At 37.5% G+C, this 18547-nt stretch overlaps 1 protein-coding gene across 1 annotated transcript in view; it reads left to right on the top strand.

The window, feature by feature from the left end:
* GABBR2 (gamma-aminobutyric acid (GABA) B receptor, 2) overlaps positions 1 to 18547 on the top strand; it is a 480368-nt gene that overhangs the window by 209777 nt on the left and 252044 nt on the right. The window contains exons 4-5 of the mRNA XM_009885919.1: positions 7554 to 7655; positions 15036 to 15101. Of these exons, the coding sequence (XP_009884221.1) occupies positions 7554 to 7655; positions 15036 to 15101 (168 nt within the window). The remainder of the gene's footprint in view (positions 1 to 7553; positions 7656 to 15035; positions 15102 to 18547) is intronic.

Genomic DNA, 18547 nt, shown 5'->3' with positions numbered 1-18547 from the left:
TCCTTAACATGCTTGTAGATTAAGTGGAACTTAATCTGTTCATCCTTTGTCATAGTGCAGATCCCTGTTTCTTTTTTCCTACCTAAATTTTTATTTCTCTGTAATATGCTGACATCTTCAAATACCTAATAGCAAGTGACCCACCTCTTGATAAGATGGATTGATTTTATCTTTTTGTTGCAGAGAAATCACCTTCTCATTCAAACTGTTTCTGGGTCACCTTAAAAACCCGTAAAAACACATCCCCACCTTACTACAAGAACCCTAAATTCCTATTAATTTTTTTTTTACCCACAGCTGTTAGGTTTAACATCAGACTTCATGGTTACATTTAGCCTTTGGGACCAAAAAACATGAGAAGGAAATTTTTCTACTTTAGAGAACTTGAGGGGAAATTAGATCATTTTATCTGTGACTTTATAAAGGTTTATGTTCAAATAGGTGCAATCTGTGCGGTAGTCATGCATAGATAAGTTTTATGTGAAGTCATATTTACCACATTGACATTCCAGGCACAAAGGAGGAATATTAGCATTTTTTAACAGGAAGATGTATTTTATATATATATATATATAAAACAAACAAACAAAGAAACAAAAAAACCCCAACAATACCATATCCTATTTTTGTTCTATTATTGTTATTATTATTATTATTACTCTAGTCCAAAACACCTGGTCTGAAACACTCAGGCACTTCTTGCAGGCAAGAGTTAGATTGAATGTATTTGTTTCCAGGTTAGATCCATGTGCTAGAGTCCTACTTCAATGAAAAAAGTTGTATTTTTCTTGAAAGCCCGTACCAACAGTTTCCCCAAGTAAAAACCCAATAGCCCAGGGTTCCTTGTTCCCTTCCTCTCACCCTTCAGACAATGTGATTTTTTAAAAATATCTGATTTCTTTTGAACAAAAAGGGAAATCCAACGCGTCTCTGATTTTATTTCTCCTTTATGCAATAAGTTATATTTGGTTTTTTAATTTCCCTGTAAATGGGGCGCTTTCCTAATTCCTAAAATAATATTTTACTGTTTCCTTTTGGTTTATCTATGATTTATCTTTTGTGTTGTCTCTCTGCTCAAAATAAGGTTCTACTTCCTTGTTCATTTTTGTAATCCCAAATGATGTGTATATCAATGAAAGTATACTTCAATTTTCTTCTATATCTCAGGGCAATGACAAATATCAGTGTATCTCTTCTCCAGATACAGTATTTCCTGAAAGTAAGTTTCACTTAGTGCTTCTAAGCCTCTAAATGTGAGTAATGTGTTTGTTTCATTGGAATGAAAATAGGGATAATTACGTTTGCTTGTAATGCATCTTATATGGTGAGATCTCTCTATCTTTACTAATCCCAGAAATTGTAATCTGTCCTTTGCAATTACTCACAATTTAGGTTTTGTCTATGTAATGAGGAAATATTTTTTTCTTATAATTCATGCATTTGTTTTGTACACATATATTTATATCTCTGTACTGAAACTCCCACAGTATAACATTTTAAAGTACACAGTATAAATCTCAGCAGCAGGAAATCTTAGTAAAATATCTGACTGTATAATCCATCTGGTCTGACCAGTTCTCATTCATTAGGAGTCTCTTATGATCAACATCTGGTAGGATTAGACTGCCCTGAACAACAAGGATTTAGCTTGCAGTACTTACATGCAGCTTTAGTGAACCAAAAGGTCATCAGAAATATCTGTTAAAAGCAAAGTAGTATGATTAATCTAAAAATTATTAAATTTATTTTGTGACTGGCAGTTAGAATTAAGTGAATGAACTGTGCCTTTAAACATATAATCTGAATCCTAGTTTGAACCGTCGATCAGTGGAGACCCCCGAATCCAAATGATCATTAGATTGACAATTCACTGGAAATATCTCCTTCCTTTACTATTTTCCTGGGAAAAAAGGGATAAAATTGCCTTGATAAAAATGAAATATTGTGGTCAATGGATGCTAGCTATTTACCATTGGTGAATGGGTGCACTAATAATCCCACTGAAGTTAGTGATATCTGTTCAGATAAACCAAAATCAATATGTCTGCAAATTTCATATACTTGTGAGATAGAAAATCATTTATATATTGTACACAGAGAATCATAGAATCAGAATCACAGAATGGGTTGGAAGGGACCTTAAGGATCATCGAATTCCATCCCCTGCCATGGCCAGGGACACCTCCCACTAGACCAGGTTGCTCAAAGCCCCATCCAGCCTGGCCTTGAACACCTCCAGGGATGGAGCTCCCCCAGCTTCTCTGGGCAACCTGTTACAGTGCTTTCCCAGCCTCAGAGTGAAAAATTTCTTCTTAATATCTCATCTAAATCTACCCTCTTCCAGTTTAAAGCCATTCCCCCTTGTCCTATCATCGTACAGAGATCATATAGGAAGTAAAAACCATACCAACAACCAAAATTCAGTGTCAGGGCTCTGAGAGGACCAAAAACCCTTTCTGAGCTTCCCCATGACCCAGGACCCCGTTTCAGCTCAGCCCAGCGCGGTCGGTCCCCGCCCCAGCGATGCTGTGAGAGTGCTGCTCCCTCACTCTCCCCATCACAGCCATGCCTGGCATGGACCCTGTTGGTTTGGACCCATTTCCTGGCTTGTCCTCAGACCTGTCTTGTTGGTACGGACCTGCCCAGCAATCACAGGACTCTGTCTGACCCTGCTTATTCTCACCAGACCCAATCCTGTCCCTGACTCACAGTGGATTTCCCAGCTTTACCCTGGAGCTACTTTATTGCCGTGAACTTGCCTGGAGGTGTAGCCTCATGGGTGAAACTGGCTGTTTTCTCCAAGCTTGTCCTACTCCGCTCACTGGGGTACTGGCTGGTGAGGACCCTGGTCTGAGGGCTGTGTTATCACATTTGCGTCCCTCTTCTTTAGCAAGCAGCCAGCCCATGCCGTCCCCCAACTTTCACATCCTGTCCTTAAACCTACAGCCATTCTTCCTGATACAGACCCCAAGAGTGTTGAAATTTGAGCTCGTCTAGACTTTTATTTTTTACAGCCCAGTTAGTCATTCTATCTACTCTTAGTTTGCTAAAGATTAAATAAATTAATTTCTTCCTTGGCAATACAAGTTCTTGTATCCTCAACCCCCCTGTATTTCTTCCTTCACAGGTGCAGGGTCAGGGACTTTGTTGTTTGCCTCTCAAACATCACTGAATTTGATACAACAGCTATGAGGTAGGCAAGTATTGCTGCCATCCTCTTTGCAGAAAAAAAGATACAGCCAAATTTGGTAGCGAACTTTAAAATCTTACCTCAGTCATATGAGCTGTATCACAGAGCAGGTCTTACAGAAAGGGGTAAAAGCCAGTTCTCTTGCTTCCCATCTTCTCTTGTGCCTCAAGCACAAGGGCCATCCTTTTCTTCCTGCAACTGCATCCCTTATACGCGATACAAACCCTTCATTTTTCAGAGCTTGCTCCTGGGTAAACATATTTTCACCCCAGTAATTTTTGAAGTTGACCATACATAGATCTACTAAATAGGTAGTATGGTGAAACACTGATTTCATCTGGCTTTGTACGCAGAGCAGTGTAAAACCTCCTTTTTTTTTTTTTTTTTTTTTTTCCTCTTAGAGACTAGGGTCTCTAAGCAGTGATTTGTGAAACCTTCCAGGTTTATTGATGATCAGGTCTGGTAATTCCTGTTTTAGGAAAATGAAATGTTGGTGTCTTTAAAGTGCGTAAAATTTATATGAACAGACACAGAGCTACAGCCTTCATCGAATTGCTAACAAGGGCCTAAAAACACATGGAATTACACTACTTCTGTATTATCCATCAGTGCAAGATTTACTTAGGAACTGCAGATCCCCACCACAGCTTAATGCAGTTTTGTTACAACTTTCTACAGCAGTTTCCTCCAGTTGAAATTATCCTATTCTACACAATAAAGAAGCAGAAGTATACTAGTTTACAATATTCTTTACTTGGAGATGTTGGAATGAAACAATTACTGCTCAGTTCTAAAACTGCTTGTACTGCAGGTGACATACTTTCCAGGACTGCAAGTATCTGCTAAAACAAAACATGCAGCATTTTGTATTCTGTGTTTCACAAATTTAATCAAAAATTGCAACGTTTGCTACAGGAATTGGCAGCTCTAGAACTGGAGGTGAGGCTTTGCAAATTCTGATGATGGACCCAAATCCAAATCAGAAGATTCTGTAGTTAAATTCATTTGCAAGAAGTGAAGAACTTCTGTAGGAAGAAACCTACAAGTTTCAGTTCTCTGAGATATTTATAGTATTTTGAAAGGAAACACTCAGTCTGAGGATTGTGTAAAAAAAGTATGGAAATAGGAAACAAAGACTGGAAAATGTAGTCACAATACCCCTAAACCAGGCACAAGATGAGATGTGTGTCAGACTAGTGATCATAGCATTGAGAAGGGGAACAAAACATTGTCTTCTAGAAAAACAATCTAAACCTCATAAATTCTTATAAAGCTCCTAATATCTTGTTGTGATAATGAGAAAGAAACACCTTTCTTTTGGCAAAATCTCCACAACAGATGCATCTGAAAAGCATCCAATGTCTGATTGTGGCAGTGAAGGGAAAAGGTTTCCAAATTTGCTGGCACAAAATCTAATAAGGTGTGTCTTTTGGGAGGTTAATCAGTAGTTCAATGAAAAGTCTAAGGAGACTTCTAGGAGATGAAGCAGGGGGGTGTCAATGAAATTTCGCAGTTGCTGAATTTAAATAAGTGTCGCTCAGAAAAAAAAATCATATTGTTGCTCAGAAAAGAAATTCATGTGCAATTGAATACCTCAGTTGTGGAATTCAGAAACAAGTTCTGAAGGGAAAGGGTCAGAGCAAGTGAGTAGACACGCTGAAGTGTAATTTTTATAATTGAGTGTCAGCCTTGTACCCTCCATGAAAGCCTATCTGTAAGTGTTAGTTTATGTTAGTAATAGTTAATGTGTATTTTTTTATCGTTTTTCTCATGTTAATAATGGTCTAGTTCAACTGAACAGCATTTGGTGAATCAGCTGTTTTCTACTCAGATCAGCTGAGTAGTGTTAATCTAGTTTCTCTGAGATTAAAAGAATGACTAGAAATGGCTCCAGAAAGAAATTAAGAAAATATCAGAAAAGAAAACCTGCAACTATTTCTTGTTTTACAGAAGAAAGTAGGACAGTATGGGGTAGAACCATATGACAAGTTGTTTGCCTTTGGAAAGTACAGTTCTGTTAGCTAAGGAAAATTTTACTTTTTCTAAGTAACATCTGATAGTTTTAGTGACCTTTCATACTAGGTAGAAGGATTTTGGGCATTAGCTGAACTATGATCAAGAGAGGTCTATTTTCTTTTGTTATCACTGATTGTTTATTTCAGAAAAGTGATTTTTCTTTGTATTGATAAAGACCCGTATTATATGGAGCAGTTAATGGTGTAGCTGGAGCTAAAATATCAATCATTCATTTTACTAGTAAACTAAAGGAGTCATTACTGATCTTTTTTTGTCAGTGAATACATTTTCACAGAATGCACTTAAAAACTAATTATAACATCACAAAAAGATGAAGATATAACTGAAATCTCGGTGGACTGACCATTCTGACTGTTACTTCTGTAAAATAAAATAATTTTAAATAAAAAAATTACCTATATGTTCACTTATTGTAATCATTGTAAAAGGTTATAATGTAAAAATATGTCTTAGTAACTTTAAAGCATGACTACAAGAGATACGATGAAGCAGAGGCCATGAAAGAAGTAATTAAGGCAGCCAGTGTGGTAATGATCTTCAGGAAATACTTCATTGGTCAACTAAGAAACTTGGTGAAATCAACTTAGAGGGAACAGCAAAAAAGTGGAATGCTGTTTGAGGATTAATTAATTGCTACATTGCAGAAACCAGATTATGCTTCTTTGTCTTGAAGAAGTTTGCAAAAGTACAAAAATAGTTTTAATGTTCCTCTTTTTTACCAAAAAGTTTTTTTCTATCTAAAATGGTTAAGCAGTATACCAAAAGAATACATTAGTTGCATGGTAAACATAAAAGCATGAAATACGCCCAACAGAGCCGCTAACATGACTAGATTGGGAGGATGCTCACAAACATATATAAGAGAAATGCTGAAGGATTACTGAAGAGATGAGTTTGTCTTGAAAGCAAAGCTGCCAGCAGAATGCAGAAGTCTCCCCTGTGGTCTTTCATATCTCGTTGCATCCCTTTGGTTTTATTGTATACTTAGGCATGAGCATGATAGGCTTTCAGCAGAGGAAATTTAGCAATAGCTGGGTGTTATTTTTGCATGGATAAAACGTCTTCTCATTATATAAACATTATGGTTATTTCAATTCAAATGAAGAAGTTCCTGCTCCTGAAGGACAGATACCACTTCCTCTTCTTTAGTTGACCCTGTCATCGTATATCAAATATTTTCAGATTGTTTTGAATGGACTGTGCTTCTGTCTCAAAGAAGGTCAAGGAAAAGGAGAGTTAGGAGGGAGATTTAAAATATGTAATTCCAACGACCCACACAGAGGGTCATTGGAAAGTATCTGTGTATCATTTATAGACTTCTAAATTTTCCTGTTCAATATCACATACATTAGTCTTCCATGTATTGTATTTTCTGTTTGCCTTTGAGATACCTCTTTTACAAAGTGATTTGCTTCTCCTATTTCTAACAAACAAATAAAAAAGGCAATCAGTGCAATGAATGTGATCATAATTTTATTAAATTAAAATCAGAGTGCCACTGTCTTCATTTCAGTCTGTAAACACGTTATAACCAGGTAAAATTATTTTTGCTTATCTACTAGGAACAGTAATGCAAAAATCTGTTTTTGCCATGGCTGGAGGAAAACCACCAGTGACTAAAACAGAAAACCTTGAAGTACTTATATGGAAAAAAACCTAAATCTGTAAACCAGATTGCTTTCTATGTTATCTGGCTTCTTTGTGCTATTAGGCAGCTCAAAGAGGACAGACTCTTGCCACTGTAAAAAAAACAGGTGAGAAAATCTGTTTGTACATGGTTGCGTGTGTCACCTTTAAGCAAACCATACCACGCACTGCTCCATGCAGCAAGAGCCATGGTCTAAGAAAGGAGGAGGGCAGAGAGGAATTCATTAAGATTTACCAATCCCTCACTGACGTAAGCTAAGCTCTGCTGATTCATGCTAGGACCAGCTGACAGTGGTTTCAAATCAGTACTCAGCACTGAGAATATGTAAGAGTTCCCTTAATGAGTCTCAAATATCACTTTGGCTACAAGAAAGCTTTTGATCTCAGCAGCATTGGAAATACAGAACAATTGTCCATCCCCATGATGCAATGTGGGACCCCGCTGTGAACTTTTCATCACACGTTATAAAGCTCTTTACGTAGTATACCTGTTGGTAGTAGATTATGGTTGTAAAATAATAGTGCCTTGATCAGATTTTAGGCAAAGGAGAAGAACTACATGGGTGCATATATCATCGTCGAGATCATTGCTTGTCATCACAGTGATAAATATAGTCCATCTGCTTCCTCCTTACTGAGTCTCAGTTCACTAGTTTGCCTTTTTCTCAACTTCTGACAGGTGAGGAATGATCTGACTGGCGTCCTGTACGGTGAAGACATCGAGATTTCAGATACTGAGAGTTTCTCCAATGACCCTTGCACAAGTGTAAAGAAGCTTAAGGTATGTGCTGCTGTTTGAGGAATAAAGAGAAAGTGGTGATTGTGTCATGGCATTTAATTTAATTTTTTTTTTTCCTATGACGAAGGCTAATAAAACAAAATTTGCATAAGAATGATACACTACTACGTTCCATTGCATAATATGGTCAACAAATGGCATTTTGAAGGCCTAGTCCTCCTTAAGTCAATCAATGTCTATGCATATAGCAAACATTTTTATAGTTCCTGATAGGGACACTAAGTAAAGCAAGTTGTTGCAGGCTTAATGTTTTTGTACCTAAAGCACCATTCTTAATGATATATGTGTGAAAGCTCTTGAGGTTTGGAACCAGAACTCTTTTAAGGTAAATTATCATGCAGCAAAAGTATTGAGCATCTTTCCATTAGCTTCATTACATGTTTTAGATTGAATTCTTTGCTTATGTCATCTGCATTATTTTATGTGAATCGTAAGAAAAAAAAAGGAAATATGAATTTGATAGCAGAATAATTCCATCTCTTATTATAATGATTTATTAGGTTCCTGGGTTCTCATAAAATTAAAACTATATTTTAGCATTACCATGCAGTGCAACCAACAATAAACTAGACATAGGAGATATGAATCTTAAACAGCATATGAACATCAAAAAATGATTGAACAGCAAAAGAAAGCACTTTTAAATGGTGAAGATCTGGCATCAAATGCTCAGGACACAGTCAAAGCCACAATACTGCAAATACTTAAATATGTGTAAAAGAGGTTAAAAAAAACTCCTAATAAACTGAACAGTATTAAAAAAATAAAATTAAAGCAAAGATATCGAACTGTATAAGACTAGACCACTCCTGATGTTAACTGGAAAAGGTCTGAAACATGGTAAACTAAGTGTGCTTTATTATTCCCACAGTCTAGAGATGCAAGCCTGAATGTTTAAAGTATAAATAGGTAAAGATTATGTTTATAGGAAACCATTGGTGTCTGTCCAGTCTAAGCCAGTTTGCATTTCCTATCTGGCATTGAAAAGGCTCCAGTATACGTTATTGGTAAAGTCCACATTTTTGACAAGGTATTTAACCCCCGGCATCAGAAAACTATCAATTCTGAAGGCAGAGCTATTTAAACCAATGGATGATGTAATAATAAGAAAAAAATGCATATAAGCATGTCTATTTAGGCTGAAGGTTAGAAGCAGCAATGAGATTCTGGCTTTCCTGTACATCAACAACATGTTTGTTTTATAGGGAAGACCAGAAGACTCAACAATATTAAGGTTATCTCTTTATTTCTTCTTAAAAAAAAAGTTGCTATAACAATAAATAAGCAATTATCTAGACAATCACTTATTCTTGACAGGAATGTACTTGTCCTTAGGTACATATGACCTTGTCCTTAGGTACATATGTCAGGTGCAACTTAGCTATCCAGTTCTAAAAATGTTCATTCCTTTCTTCAAGATGTAAACCTAATATAGGTAAACTGGTATCTGCTTACTGTACTTGTGATTTAAATAGACATAAAATACCTTTTATTTCCACAAACACAGTTTAAATTGATTAGATTAATGATTATGCAATACAAAAGAGAAATATCTGGTATGATTTGCAGAAATATGTTTTATATTTTTTTCAGCAACACCTTAATTTTTACTGCATTGACTCCAGCCTCTTTGGATCACAGTTGGAAAGTAAATTTAGGCTTAAGGATATCTTTAAAACTCATTTTTGTGTTCAGAGAAAGGGATGTTGGAGGATATGCATTTATACATCAATTTAAATGTTTAAAAATTCTAAGCATGCACAGGCAAATTATATGAGCAATAACACTTCTGCTTCCAACTTTCTTGTATCACACACGTAGGACAAAAAAATTGCAATATATGAATTACAATTCAATGAAAGAGTTTCCTTCTGATTTCCCAAATACAACAGGTGTTTTGGATACTGACCGAACACGATCTCTCATTGTAACAGTCAAGTTAATTAAATTTTAAAATTTTGGTCCATGAACAGGTTTGGATGCGGCCTCAATCTAAGTGAGTGACATGCACACTAACACAGACATCAGCGAGTTTTGCCAGCATGTTATGACGGTGGGAGCTGACATTCTCTAATTCACTTTCACCATCAGTGATTCCATAGTTAAGGTCAGAGGCTCGTCTATAGTTCTTCAAGTGGACCTCCAGGCGTTTTGAAGGCAGAACGTGTGGATGTGTCTATTGACAAAGTCACACATCTTTGAGTAGATTTATTGATAACATCTCGACTGTCAGATACATGGTAGAGAATAAGACAGAGTATCTGAGCTGTTCAATTTAGATATTTCATAAAGAGCCTGCCAAGACATTGACTTTTCCTGGCAGATGAGATATTGTAGCAATCCTTCTTTGGAAAGCTGTGTAATACAACATTGTGGTGTTATTCATTAGAAATGAGACAGATTAAAATCTGATCACAGAAGGGAAGCTCTGCAGGCTGAAAAAAAAATAGCTGCCTATTCCAGCATAATGTGCATCACTCAAAAACTCTGAAAAGGCTAAAGAGTGCCTCATATCTGAGGCTGTTAGAAATGGCAGTGGAGGAGACAAGTTGTTCTTCATCCCTCAGTGGACCACCTTAGATGTCTTGATCTTCACTGTCTTCAGGGTTTATACTACTCAGCTGCCAGGAGAACAAAGCCACTTTCTATTTAGTGGATGAGTAATATTCTCACCTATATGAAAGAAAGAAGGGAGCAAGAGAATACTTCATTTTTGAGGCTGTGCTATAGTCTTCATTTATAAAACATGTTTTTGTGGAGAGTCCACCACAACTGTAGGTAAATGAAATTTAACTGTTCTTCATTTTCTTGTTTGAACTTTAGTCCATATGGGAACATATGTATTGCTTACTGAGGGGCAAAGCTTAAATGCTGATATTGCTACTCTAATCTCTGAGAAGAGTAAATATGACAGCTCACCATCTGGCAAATGGTCTAAATATTGGTCTTTTTATATAAGTGCAGTTTTGGGAGTTGCCTTCCCTCTGGAATGTTTTTAATCATCTCATAGATCACCTGCCTAGTTCCATGAATTAAAAACTCTTCTGTCAAATACGCTTTAGCTGCATGCAGGCAATTTACAACTCTGTGAGAAAGAAAGAGTACTTGACACTTGCTGGGATCTGGTGGGTGATTTCTTTGATCCCTACAAGAGAGTTACGCTGTGTTAACTTGCATCAGTCCCATGAGTTGATGAGTTGATATAAAGGAATAGTATATCCTTGCCAGGAAATCATACTAGCTGATAGTCAGTTAGCAGTATGACTGAAGGGGGGGAAAAAATATGCCCCAATAAGTGTCTGATGTATCTTTTTGCATGAGACTATAATATGGACCTATACCCTGACCTGTGAGCGCTGACATGAACCCAGCTCTGAAAAACTTCAGTGCAGACTTCATTATACATCCAGATAAAATCTCTGCTAGAGATTTGAGCTATTTCCAGTTGTGTGAATTTGAAGCTTCAGCATCTCTTACACAAGACAGAGCCAGCAGACTCAAGCCTGGCATCAAATGCATCTAGGCTTATTTTCCATCTTGAATACAATTTTTTGGGAACAAATTTGGGACAAATGTGGAAGGGGATGCCAAAAGCAGATTTGGAGAGAAAGAGGCTTCCTGAGGAGTGCGTCATTGCACAGAGGAAAAATGTTATGTGTGGAAGAGGAACAGCTATTGTATAGAGTTTCCTAAATTAGTTCCTTCTACACATGTTCTAATGTACAATCTTTTGGTTACATGATTGCATACTAAATTTTTCACTCTTTTTAACTGCAAGCCATAAAACCTCAGGCACTGCACCTCAGAGCATTGTATTGCTATCTGTATGGTTATAAACAAGGAATCTGTTATGATTTCCCATACATGACTAACCAACTAGAACTATATATTATGTTCTTGATGAAGCAACTTTATGAAGCTGGACCAAGAAAAAGAGATTCAGCCATACATACACTGCCAGCTTGACCTGTGATCACATTAACCACTTAACCCAGCAATGTCCCTGTCTCATTGTGGATCTTCACCCCAATCTGAAGTTTCTTGCTTACTTGATACTATGTTCTGCTTCTCTGATTTCTCATCTCTCTTTGAGTACCTTTCTCTGGATTGTTGTTCCGTTTTCTTCTGAGTTTACTTCCTGAGATTGCATTTGTCGTAACAGTAGTTATTTGTCAAGCTTCCTGTTTGCCATGCTCTTGAAAAGTCCTAATTCTCCCTCCCAAGCTCCTTATTCAATAATGGTCTCAAGCCTACTGCTGCCTCCCCAGCTGTTTGCTCCATCTTTGCCTAAAAAGTGCAAGTACTCATTACCCAAATTCCGTACTGGATCAGTCTCTACTTCCCATGTGCCCTTTTTTCTCTCACTGGATCCTACCTCCAGTCACTTTACTTACTGACTTTCAGCATTGTCTCCTTGGATCCGTCTCTAGCCAGTACTGACCATTACGTGGATTGTGATTTTCCACATCCCTGAAAGGGTTAGTAACGGGAAAAATGTAGGGGAGAACTGGGGTTTCATATTTCTGTCAGAGCAACCTTATTTTTCTTGGCATATTGTGCATAAAAAGACTTGGAAAAGGACATTGTTAAGGTTGTAACTTTTAAGTCTTTGGAAAAAAATCAGAATTCAACTTTCTTTTGCTGTAGTCTTCAGTGGCATAATATTTGAAATGGAGGACTAATAACTTATTCTTTAATAGGTGGTAATAGAACATTTCTTTTGATCTTCTTCAGTCAGTTTGCGGTTGGATACCGTCCAAATCTTTTAGCGAACACAGACTTGTTAATGTCCTCCTTACAGTACTGAGTGCATCAAAACCAGTAATTTATATGTAAACATGGAAACTCATTAGTTTAGGCAAAAGAACATTTGGGTATTGCATCTTGGCTAGATCATACATCCCAAGCATGACAGAACATCAGGGATCGTCAAGTTCTAGAGCCATAGCTGACCTTTGCACTTGGGTCGTGAACCTTTCTAGTGGAGCATCAGGGATTCTTGAGAACTTGGTTCAGTTGTGGTTCTCACACTTTGCAGGTTTTCTGCTCTGGCATTGGAAGCTCAACCCATGCTGGAAGTGGAGATTCCTGCCTGACAGAAAATCTAGCTTCCCTGAACCCCTTAGTGAGATATTGAGATGGTCAGATATTCAGAACTGGGATCTGCTGACAGCTGGACAAATCAGTAAATGCACCCATTTGCTTGGATGCCCAAACAAGAGCAGAGCATGTTTGAAAATAGGATTGACTGCCAATACTAGAATAGATGCTCTGCTATGCCTTGTGAGAAAAACATTTTTAAGATGAGTTTCTTGTGTGCCTGTTTGCTTGCATGCCTGTAGACAAAAGGAATTGTAGAGCCGCATACTCATGTGGCTGAATGCGCAAGATTTGGGTCTGAGTGCTATTGCCAAGCTAATTGCACAATGATATTAGTATAAGACAATCCTTGCAGACACTAACATTATTGAAATGGGATAGGATATTTCTGAGGAAAAAAAAAAATGGGATGCACTACAAGAACTACAGTTCTTGTAGTGTTTTACAGTAAAAGAATAGTCACTGTGGGAAATGTACTTTGCTTCATGTGATAATCAGGTGGAAGTAATGTCTTAAGGCATGGAACCACACACCAGCCTTCAGTCTGCAGGTTGTTGCACAGGCAGTGGGCAGCGGTGCTGCACATGCACTATAGGGTTATTCTCTATGCCCTGCCTACAGTCTCTGGCACTCATAAACTACAGGGCTGAACATCTTCTGTTTGTTTGTTGTTTTTATTTTTTTTTAAATTGGTTCTCATCATGTTACAAAATGAGAAGGAATTTATTTAAAGTTTAATCACTAGGTACTATGTCATTTCTTTTTTAACCAAACTTTGCTACTCTTTTTTCAAATATTAAATCTGCACTTCTATGTTCAGAGAAGTCAAGTGATTCAGAGTAGGAATTCCAAGAGTGACCAAAATTGTTTTTAAAATGTGAAAAATAGAAATAATGGATGAGGGCTGTTTTGGGGTTTTTTTGTTTTTTTTGTTTTTTTTGCTGCATAATTCCTAAATCTATTTATAGTCCTTACAAAAACTGTAATACTATTGCTGTAATTTGTCTAATTTGTTTGTTTAGTTTCATGTGACCTTGTTAGATTTGTTTAAAAAGAATCTAATCCGCTTCAATAAGATTTACATTACTATATCAATCTGTGGCTAAATATAAAAATAAAGAGAAACAGGCTTACTGAAAATGCACAGGTTCCGAGTGAGCAAAGCATATTATGTACTTTCCTACTTTAACCATGCTAAGAGTGATAATAATTTCATGCATTTAATTGCAGGAGCATTCTAGTATCTTTCTGCGCTGTCCCTCATAGTATTTTCTTCTTAACAGGAAATAAACATTGAGATGATCTAAACTGAAAATCTTTGATAAATTGGTTTAATTAAAACTGAAATGTTTTTTGCCACTGAAATTCACACTAGATCATCTGTTTCTTTTTTCCTTGGAGAGGGAAAAAGCTATTAGTAATTCTAACCAAGTGTTTTCTAAAAGAAATGAAAAATTGGGTTTGCTCAACCTTTTGCTGAGAACTCAGCTTTTGTGTGAAATAAAAGGAAATATTAAGTCATAAAAAGCTATCTGTTCTGTGTCTTATAGATGTTAGCAGCAATTTTTCACATGAGAAAAAAGCTAGGCCAGTTCCTGAAGAAATATTTTCCTGCATATGCTCCTGAATTTAGGATTATTTTCTTAATATGTTTCTAACTATGAAAATAAAAATTTTACTTCAGTCATAGATTCTTAAAATGTGATGATTTTTTTTAATATGTGGAGGTGGGAGGGAGGGAGAAGGAGAGGACGGATTGACAATGTGTTATAGTGACTGTAGAGAAGATGTTGTATGAGTAAAACCTTTAAAAATTAGTAAAGTAGGCATAATATCAAGGCATTTAATCTCACTTACAAATCTCCAGTCTCTCAACTTTACAGAACTAGTTCATGTAAACAGTGAAAAGCATATATTTTCAGCTGGTTTTAATATGCAAAATTTTGAAAGTAATCTTGCAAAGGATCAAAAGAATATTGTATACTTTAGTATTATCGAATAGTAATATTTGACAAGATAAACATTACAGTTTTATTCTCATTAGTGCTATTACTTAATCATTTTCTTCAAACAGCTCAGCTGCTGTCTCTTGCAGTAGTTCAAGTTCTTGAACTTACAGAAAATGGAATAGTTCTGAATTAATTTTGCTGTCTGCAGCTGTAATCTGTGCTAACTCTCTACACAATTTGAATGGCCAACTGAAGTGGTTTCTGAAAAGGCTATGACCGTGTTTAACTGCGACGTATCTTATTCAATCTGCAGGGTAATGACGTTCGGATAATACTTGGCCAGTTTGATGAGGAAATGGCTGTGAAAGTTTTCTGCTGTGTAAGTAAATATATTTAATCGCATATTAGAATAAAGAATGAGTTACATTTTAATAAAACATACATTTGAGCATAAACATTTCTTTATGGGGTTCAGCTCTGTCAAGGTTTATATCCTCAAGAGAGGTTACACATGCTTAGCTCCATTTCTGTTTCAATGAAATACTTTGTACTTGACTTCAGTGGAATTTAGGCATGGACTGCATGGTTAGCTTCTTCTTATTGCTTTCCTGTAGCGGAATTAAACGCCAAATTGAGCTTTGAGCATTTCTCTCCATGTCAGATCCAGGGAAACACTTGTATATGTAGCAGGAGATACAGAGAACTGCAAGATTAGAATCTTGTCCGAGAGTTGTGTTCTGGTGGTAATGTCTCTGTGTATGTGGTTTTGCATGTTTTGCTTTGAAAGAATGAGAAATTCAAGCAGTTCTTGTACATGCTAATTGAGCAACCCTAATAATCTCTGCTACTCAAAATCTTGCTAATTGTAGAATTGTCATTCACTTCTGACTGCTGTACGTTTTACATGTTTTGCATGAAAGCAAATGTTAGTTTGTAAAAAGAAGTTTTTGAATTAAAATGCAAGTGCCAAGTGCAAGGTCCTGCACATGGGTTGGGGCAATTCCAAGCACAAATACAGGCTGGGCAGAGAATGGATTGAGAGCAGCCCTGAGGAGAAGGATTTGGGTGTGTTGGTTGAGGAGAAACTCAACATGAGCCAACAGTGTGTGCTTGCAGCCCAGAAGGCCAACTGCATCCTGGGCTGCATCAAGAGAAGCGTGGCCAGCAGGTCGAGGGAGATGATTCTGCTCTTCTACTCTGCTCTGGTGAGACCCCACCTGGAGCACTGCATCCAGCTCTGGAGCCCTCAGCACAAGAAAGACATGGACCTGTTGGAGCAAGTCCAGAGGAGGGCCACAAAGATGATCCGAGGAGGCTGGATGGGGCTTTGAGCAACCTGGTCTAGTGGGAGGTGTCCCTGCCCATGGAAGGGGGGTTGGAACTAGATGATCTTTAATGTCCCTTCCAACTCCAACCATTCTATGATTCTATGATTCGGGAAATGTAGTAAGACCAACATACATGAAGTTCCCTATCCTCACCATTTATTTGTGGGTTTGAACATGCTGCAGACATGGGCAGTGTGATTGCCATTGAAAGCAGAAGGATTGAAATGTGGATCTTTCTTTATACTTGCTCAAAAAAAAATCCAGACAAGCAGATTTTACTGGCCTAAATTTTGTATTGGTATTGAATTCTTAGTCTAAATAACCAGATTAATCCTGTATGGGCCAGGAACACAATAAATATAATGGAAAAGCAATAATGATGGCCTCTAAATTTCAGAGGGTGTTCTTTAGTGTTCACTTAGAGAGACAGTTACCTATCCAAGCAAAGAAAGGCAGAAGTTCAAATCTGAGTGCTACATGTGCCTCAGACCCATATTGGCTCATACTCAGAAGCTGTCCCAGTTGCTGGCAAAATTTGGAAAGGAGATTATAGAGTATATTTGGAAGGAACAAAATCTGTTTACATCCAAAAGGAAATGGAAAGGATTATTTTGTTTTCCATTCTTCTCATCTTTGATGGGTCCTTGTATATAGATCTTTTTGTTTCGGCATTTAAATTGAATTGACAGAGATAATCTCCCATTTTTTGGTTCTTGGAAGAAAGAATGGTACTTCTGCTGCCCAGCTCCTCCTCAGATCTCTTGCGGTTGGGCTGCATTTCCCCAGCTGAGGGGTCCCGGTGAGAACTGCCTTCCAACCCAGTGTTCAACAGGAGATTGGTCTCGCCTTACTCCACTGCCTTCTGGTGGCCTAGTATCTAGTTGCTGCCTTCTACAATTCTTTTCCAAGTCCATGTGCATGTGAGACCACTGAAGAAATCCTAGAAGTCCTTGGAGGTGCAGGGTGTCTTCTTGTCTGCATCACGCGAGTCTGAAGGATTTCAGGTGGGGGATGTCTCCTTCACTCAAACGCCTACTGCAGCTTTCTATTGCAACGGTTTCATACTAACATAGGAAGTGTGCGTAACACAGAGCGGTTTAAAGAGTGATGGCTGCTTCTAAAGTACATTAGTGTAAAAAATAATAAGGTGGATTTTTCTGGAGCCTGGAGAAATCTGAGAGATCATGTATTTAGGCTTGTATAAATGTATTTATATGCGAGTTTCAGCAGTTTTTTTTTGAGACTGAATGCAGGAGAGGGCAGTTCAAAGTAGGTCATTTATATATTAATGCACTACAATATGGCAGTAAGCTTGTTATTAGTCATAAAATATATTGTTAACTCATGCACTCCTACAGCTATGTGTCTAAGAGCACAATAATTTAGATGTGTCAAGTTTTTTAACCCCCTTCCCCAGGTGTACTTTCAGACAGGTTTCACTTGTGATTCCCTGTTAGATTTTGCAGGGTGGCTGACATCAGCCAGAGAAAGGCTTGAGTTTGTTAAAGGAAGGTGCTTTTGTACTAGTGCAGGATTATTTTTTTTTTATTGTGGTTATAACTGGTATATTATTTGCTAATGATTTAGGTAGGTGGGAAGATCTTTAAAGTCTGCCTCAGTTTTCTGTGTGAATTCAACAGTCATATGTTTTAAGGTTTCCTCAGGACATCCATACAAGTTTATATAGAATCACAGAATCATTTAGGTTGGAAAAGACCTTTAAGATCATCAAGTCCAACTTTAAACCTAACACTGCCAAGTCCCACTAAACCATGTCCCTAAATGTGACATCTACGCATCTTTTAAATACCTCCAGGGATGGTGACTCCACCACTTCCCTGGGCAGCCCATTACAGTGCTTGACAACCCTTTTGGTGAAGAAATTTTTCCTAATATCCAATCTAAACCTCCCCTGGCATAACTTGAGGTTGTTTCCTCTTGTCCTATCACCTGTTACTTGGGAGAAGAGATCTACCCCCACCTCGCTACAACCCCCTTTCAGGTAGTTGTAGGGAGTGATGAGGTCTCCCCTCAGCCTCCTTTGGTCCAGACTGAACAACCCCAGTTCCCTCAGCTGCTCCTCACAGGACTTGTTCTCCAGACCCCTCACCAGCTTCCTTGCTCTTCTTTGGGCACAATATGCTCATTTTCATTTTGCCTGGCTCTTTCCTCCCCCCCTGAACACACACACAAAAAAGATGCAGAGCACATAACTCACAGATAAACGGACTAAAAGATAGTCTAATTCAGTAGCAAACTTTAAAAACATGACAGGATTAATTCAAGCTGAAGTGAATGTTAGCAGGTGTTTCCTACGATGATTTAAGCTTAGCTATTCATTTAACACTGGTGTCAAAAACAGTTAGCAATTTTAATTCTATGGGAAATTTTAGCTTTCTAATGTTGTTTTCACCTCAGTGGGAAGAATGTGATATTTTTCATGGAGTAGAAATTAGGGTATTTTGCTCAAAACTTAACACTTCAGCAATCAAAATGG

This window comes from Charadrius vociferus, unplaced genomic scaffold, assembly GCF_000708025.1.
Source record: "Charadrius vociferus isolate BGI_N301 unplaced genomic scaffold, ASM70802v2 scaffold195, whole genome shotgun sequence".
Lineage (NCBI taxonomy): Eukaryota > Metazoa > Chordata > Aves > Charadriiformes > Charadriidae > Charadrius > Charadrius vociferus.
This window is presented reverse-complemented; position numbering and strand designations above follow the sequence as displayed.